At 38.3% G+C, this 7,221-nt stretch overlaps 1 protein-coding gene across 1 annotated transcript; it reads right to left on the reverse strand.

The window, feature by feature from the left end:
- Positions 1–5,323: 5,323 nt before the first annotated feature.
- LOC104623217 (cytochrome b-c1 complex subunit Rieske, mitochondrial) lies at positions 5,324–6,118 on the reverse strand (the record flags this gene model as incomplete). Its single annotated transcript, XM_010290235.1, has 1 exon — positions 5,324–6,118. A coding segment is annotated over one exon (611 nt), but the record flags the coding sequence as incomplete, so codon positions are not given.
- Positions 6,119–7,221: the final 1,103 nt, after the last annotated feature.

A 7,221-nucleotide genomic window follows, 5' to 3' on the forward strand; every position in this document is an offset into this window, starting at 1 on the left:
CAGCTGAACCATATACACATTCCAATGTCCTGAGCCTGTTGTAATATGGGCAACACACCATTTTTTGTACTTGTCAGCTTGCTTCAACTACAGGAACTTTGTGTTGTCTGAATCTATTTGAAAAGGAAAGGGAGAAAGCAATCTAATAGTTTTCTTCCTTCATGATGCACAAAGAAAATCATACATTAGAATTAGTAATTGTGTGCACATAGGATGTGGGTTGTTCACAAAATAAACTGGACACAATGGTTTTAAATTATCACTGGCTGCTACTTGCGTAAATTGAGATGGAATCACTGAAATGAATGACACTTATTGTAAAACTGGTGTCAGACGGAATTCTGGCTCGATACATCCAGATACCAGCATTATGTCAGATCACATTGTAGTATCTGCTTAAGACTGCTTAATTCTAGGAATCTGTTTGAGTTCTTTATTTTACTGTTTTATTACTGAATAAGCTTATACTACTTGCATCTTGAAAATTTGCTGTAGTTACAGGAACCAAAGCTGGTTATCCACTGGAGCACTCTGTGTTATTTGATCTCTCTGATTCCCAGGAGAAGTATGGGAATGCAGACAGGGTGTCATTTTTATCTTGGAAGTAGATACCACCTTTGCAAGCAGAACATATACGTATTCTGTTTGTTTTTATCTGGAAGTACAATGCAATGGTATCATTTAAAAAGTTGAAATCACAGCTGAGATCTAAAAGTTTTGAAATGTTGAGGTCAATATTTCCCTTGTAGGCTTTACATGACATGATTTTGTGTCCATGTTATGATAAAGTCTTCTAATTACACAGATATGTTCTTCCTCTGCTTTTAGTGCATAAAAGCTCTTGTGTTTTCCTTTTAAAAAAAGACAAACACATTTTTTCTGCAAGAATAAAGGCTGTTATAATTGATATTGTTAGTGTAATATTTAAAATGTCATAATATACACCACATGACAAATTATTTATCATTATATTTGCAACTAAGTGGTTGCTTCTTGGGCAAAAGTAATTTTTGAAAGCTGTTCCCTCTTTATTTGCTGCTGTAATTGCATAGGGGTGAATTCCCAGCTTGCAGGAAAAGAAAGGGAGGATGCTCTGGAATGACTCTCCAGAGGTGTGAGGTGTATCCCTGGTAGTGCTGCGGTTGCTGTGTGATGTTGCAGTTCCTCTGGCTGTTTGCAGATGGTCATCACATTTCTCTCTGCTCTTTCAGATTTTCAACTTAAGATCATGATTTGCAGGACTGCCAAGTACTTTTAATAGTAGCAGAATCAGTGTGAGCTCTAATCTGAATATATTGGGTGCTATAGCCTGGGGAATCACTCCGAACATCACCAGATTGCAGGTGTATCAAAGCAGGTCCCCAGATACATGGATACTTTTGATCTGGACCTGTGTAAATGGCATAGTTTTAAAAGGTTATGATGAGAGAAAATTTGGATTTTTATGGTGATTGCAAAATGTATACTGGTCAACAAAACTGCAAGACTTTAATGGACATGAAGTGCTTAAGCCCTTCAGAAACAGGAACACCTTCATTATTAACATGAAAGGTATTTTTTATTTAGCCATCTCTTCAAAACTATTCCTGAAACATAAGGAAAAGAAATTACTTGAAAGCAGGAATCTGTCACAGTTAATACAGATCACAGCCAGGGCTTCCCAACACTATAAATAACCAAAAATTGTCTTAGAATGCAAATCATTTGAATAATGAAAAGTGCTACCAGCTCTGTGAAGCAATTAACATGTAAAATAAACATCATCTGTAGGTAGCTGAGAAAATTTTATCCATGGAGGACACCCAACCTTCAGTAGCTTTAAACTCTTTCCTTCCATCTATAAATGATTTACTTTTCTCTTTTTCAAGGTTGGAGAAGGGTTGTTATTGTTCTGTCACTTGTCACTTCTACTGATGAGGAATGTATTGCTCAGATGCTGAACACCCCTTTAACTGGGGAACTGACTACTGTGTTCCTCCGATATACCTGAACTGCTTAGGAACCCTCTTCATAGTTTCTTCTTCATGTAGATTTTGTTGGTGATTGGTGGCAAGAGTGTCCTTAATAATAATTGTGCTGCTGTGCAACATGGCCTTTGAGAACACTGCCTCATTTGGTTTGCAAGAACATACATTAATGACTGTACAGAGGCTGTGTGGGAAACTGTCTTCAGTTCTGACAAGTGGACCTAACAAGTCAGAAGGGTTAAAAAAACCCCACATGTCATTAGCAATGAAAATGACTTAATATTCTGAATTTTCATTTAGAGTCTCAGCACTAATTATTCCTTTGACAGTAGTAACCATTAAAAATATTGTCCCTCTTCTAAAGATACAGAAAAGGAAATACAAAGCCTTTGAAATGTCAAATATTAAAAATTATGTTTTGATTTTAGTATCTTTATTCCCCTTATCTGAAGAGCTTTTTTTATTAAATAAACATGAACTCCGTTCAGCAACTTCATAAAGACTGTTTTGTTCTAAATGAGAAAAAGTAGCTAGCTGAGAGGAAACAGATACGCGGCTGCTGTTCCGTATCTAAGAGGCTCACAGATGAAAGGCAGCCAGTGCAGCTCCTCTGTCTGGCATGGGCTTGTGCTTTACAGCTTTGCTGCTGAAAAACATCGGCCCCAACACTGACCGACCTGGCAAACCCGTACCAGCATCAAAGTTGTCCTTGCTTTAGCTCCTGCCACCCTGTCAAGCCAACAGCAGTAAATGATGCTGGCTGGCTGGCTAAAGCAGACTCATCATACGGCTGTCAGTGCGAGGCACAGGGAGAAGTGTGACTTCATACTGCTGCTCAAAAAGAAAACCCTGCAGAGCACAGAGTTGGCTTACACAAATATGAGGAAACCCTGGTTGTAAAGAGAGAAGTGGGGCCTCATACATTTTTGGAAGGGGAGAGGTGCCCTGTTAGCTTTGTGAAGTCTCCGGGTTTGTTTTTTGTTTTCACTGGCAAACAGTTTAAGCGAAGAGGATCTGATGTTGGGAATAGAGCCCTGGTAAGGCCGTTAGTGGAGTGGAGGGAGTCAAAAAGGAAATACATATATGTAGTAAAGCCCAGCAAGCGATTACTTCTTAGCAATACAATGAATCTTCAGAATTTAATAAAATATAGCGGTGTTTTTCTGTGTACTTGAACACTTGTACTTCCACCCCCACAGGCTACACTAGCCAAGAAAAGGGTAACATTACCTGTTTGTGTGGTGGTAATGTCTGTAATTAGGGACAGTACTAAGAGCTCCTTCCAAGGACATCTTAGCTCACAAGGTCATTATGAGCTCGTTACTGGCAACCAGCACACCACTGCGTGGAGGTTTACCCTTGCTTGAGTGACGCTTCCCCCCTAGGGAGTTTGGGCCTTCTGGAGCTTCTCGTCCCAGACAATACAATAATTGGACATTACTCTTTCCAGATCATAGTGTCGCCAAGGTTGGAAGGGACCTCTTGAGATGATCTAGTCCAACTCCCTTTTGTTCTCAAATGCGTTTGATGCCATGGTGCTGCATTAGTTGTAGATTGGCAAGATTTGATCGAGTCGGTTTGTAACTTAACAGCTTATTCTCTGCAAATAATTTTATGCGTGACCCTTTAAGCCCAGCTGTGATGTAACAACTTGGGCTCTCACAGTGTTCACCTATCAACTCAGAAGCTGCCCTGGCCATTCCTTGCTTTACAGGGGGCAAATTTACTAGTACCAAAGTCATTTAGTGATTATGTAAACAAAGGTTAGGAGTAAATAATGTAATCTGTGGGCTAAGAAGCACTTTTAGGATGAGGTAAGAGTAGCTACCTGAGAGCAGATGAGCAATGCTGTAATACTACATCAGGTGTTACTAAGCTTTTCTCAAAATACGAAATTTGAGGAAAGATCAACGCTGTAATACAAGTCACAAATATGAATATCAATTATTTAAGATCCAAGTTTGGGAATATCTCTTTCAGTACTGGTTTAGCATGATTCGTTATACCAAAAAAGGTTCTTGAGAATGTTTTTGTGGACATAATGATAAGGTATAAAGCTCAAATTTATGAAATGGTGTAAAATGCATACCTAAGAACTTCTGTAGTAGTCATCTATGGTCGTCTTTTCCACTGAATCATCTGAGAACAGGTAAGCTATACGCATCAATGTTCCGATTAATCCTATTTAAAACTTTACCTTTAACCCAGTTGTCATCACAGCTTTATACATGTGGTATATGTGAGGCTAAACATTCCAGACCCAGGGAATTCCAAGGATTGTATTTTGTTTTGCAACTGGAGGAGCACATTAATGCAGTGCAAGGCAAGCATTCGCAGAGCAGCAGTAAAGAATGGGAAGCAAACAGGAATGGCAGATTATTGGGTGGGTGGTTTTTTCCTCCCCTGGAAACAGAAACCCTTGTGTCTTCTCAACTGTAGGCAGTTGCCAGCTTTGTTTTGTACAAAGGTACAAATTAATTGTACCTGTGCACTGGCAGGACCAATACTGGTTAAAAGATCCATTTCAGGCTGCATTTTTTCTCCATGCCTTCACAGTCGGCATCAAGGCAAGAGAGGTTTCAAAGTTTTGGCCTTTATTGAGCTTAGCCTATAGGTAATACAAAATGATAATTTTCACATACATAGAGTCTTAAAATATCTCTGATGGCAAGACAACCTTTTGTTGTGTCTGATGTTAAAGATTAGTCCAGACTGAGTAGTTCTTAAGGTTTATTTTTCACTCTCTGTAAAAGTTGGATTTCCCTTTTTACTTCCTTCTCAACTTACTGTATTTGGAAGTGTCATAAATTTCCTAAGCACCTAACATGTCCTAAGCACCTGATCTGATGTTTAGATATGTGTGAGGTCAAGCTTTATCAGCAAGTAGAAAAATAATTTTGTAATTATAACATGATGCACTTATTTTTGTCCACAGCATCATAAAATTACCTTGCTACCATTCTAGGCAAACAACCATAAGCTGCCTCTGAACAATGTAAAAGATTGTTTTTCTAGGTAGGTTTTTATTTACTTTTTCCTTCACTTCCTTTGAAAACAAACAAAAAACCACTGGAAGGAAAAGGATTTCATCTCATAGGATTCTATACTGAAACTTACTCCAAACACTGTTAGAAGTTCATAGCAAGATCGTTTTTAGATTTTTTTTTCTTCTCATAATGCAGTAAAAACCAAAAAAATACAAATAATGAAAACATTAAGGAAGACACTGATCTACAAAGCCATTGTTATCTTGAATCAAGGGTCCGTAAAGATATTCTGGGTCTACTGTAGTAACTTGCTGACTAGACATGCTAAAAGTCAGTACACAAATAAATACACAGTCTTCTAAATCAGGAACAAGTGCTCACTCCAAGTTTTTATTAAAATTGAACACGGAAAAGTATTTGAACATACTTCTGGTTGAGAATCCAGACAGCTAATATGTTTTCAGGATCATCTGGTATTACAGTATTCCAGAATCTGTTACCCCTTTTGAGTGTACATTCATAGGAACATGAAAGTGAGCAAGCACCTCGTTATTCAGCCAACCACCACTGTATCATCGCCAAGAAACTGGTAAATTGGAACTTCAAGGTTATAGGGAGCGGGACCTTTCCTAATTCTGCCAGAGGCATCATAATGGGACCCATGGCAAGGGCAGTAATAACCGCCAAAATCTCCAGAGTTAGCAATGGGAACACAACCAAGATGAGTGCAGACACCTACTAATATGACCCATTCTGGTTTCTTTACTCTGTCTAAGTCATGCTGCGGATCCCTCAGTTTAGACAAATCAACTTCAGCTTCCTGATTAATCTCTGCCTGGGTTCTGTGACGCACAAAAAGGGGCTTCCCTCTCCACTTGAAAGCCATGTTCTTGCCTTCTGGAATGTCAGATAACTTGATCTCAATCTTTGACAATGCTAGCACATCAGCAGAGGCACTCAGGCTGGAAATAAACTGGGTGACAACATTCTTAGCAGTATATGCAGTTGCTACACATGTCGTTGCAGTCACCAGGTAGGAAAACCCTTTTCTAGCTTCACTGCTGCCTTGAGAAGATGTGGTAGCATCTAGAACGTCTTGACGACGATAGGCAGAGAAGTCAGGTACCACAACATCATTATGGATGTAACGAACACTGGCAGGTGCTGCAAGAAAAGGAAGATGAAATAAAAACACTTTCAGGTAAAAAATATTATGATATATTTTAAGCTATACTTTTTAAATTGAATTTTTGGAATAGTGGGTATCAGTGGGTATATCCTACTCCAGAGTCTGGGTAGGATTCTGCTAATTATACACTTCAATTTTAAGTTGTAGGAAAATGGTTTCCAGAAGGTATTTTCAGTAAACAAGTGATTTGTGAAACTGTTTTAGCTATTCAAAACTACTGTCAAAATTGAAAACTACACGAAGCCTGGTAACAATGCAGAAAAATCTCTGAGAAGTTTTGGGTTTGAAGTAAACTGTGTTTTCAGAAACTTTCAAGGAAAAACCCCTGCACAATACCATGGCTACGTTAAGAACAGACAAACCTGTTTTCTAGTCAAATGCTTCCCTGAAAAAAATTGCTATGAAGAAATTTAGTAAAGTTTGCACATCTGTAGCGTAACACTTTTGTGCTTTCCTTTGACTTAAGGTTATTAAAGGCATAGAAGTTAATTAAGTGTGTGGTTACACATTTTTAAGATTAAAAATGCAGTATCTGGCATCCCCCTTTATATTAAACTGTTGTCAAAGCTAACTGCCCCAGTAAATAATTTTTGAACCTACCATCCAAGCTCACTTCATGGAAGGATTTAGGGATAAAGCTAGTAACTATCCAATTCCCAAGCTTTTCAAGAGGGATTCCCAAATCAAACCTCTGTGTTAAACTAACAAGACGTGACAGCTAACTAAGAGGCCTTCTACTAGTTTCTCCAGAAGCAAAAAGCTGCTTCCCTCAATTAACATCTATCAGCCAAAGACAGAACATACTATTTGTCAAACTGCAACCTCTGCTATTTGAAAATAACTATTTAGTCTTTATTTTTTCTAGCAGCTAGCACAAAGTTAACAAAAGTTAATAAAAAGCATTCTCTCGAAGTACCTAAAAGAACTCTCAGGGATTTATATGCAATATAATGGGGAAAATATGTACATTTATTTACAAGTAACTCAGCGTAGTGAAGGTAGTTGCTGCAGAGAAACTAAACTGAAATTCGAAATTCTGAAAGCCATACTACTGGCTCTGAACGAATAGCTAAACCAT

This window comes from Phaethon lepturus, unplaced genomic scaffold (genome assembly GCF_000687285.1).
Source record: "Phaethon lepturus isolate BGI_N335 unplaced genomic scaffold, ASM68728v1 scaffold50376, whole genome shotgun sequence".
In the NCBI taxonomy this organism is placed as follows: Eukaryota; Metazoa; Chordata; class Aves; order Phaethontiformes; family Phaethontidae; genus Phaethon; species Phaethon lepturus.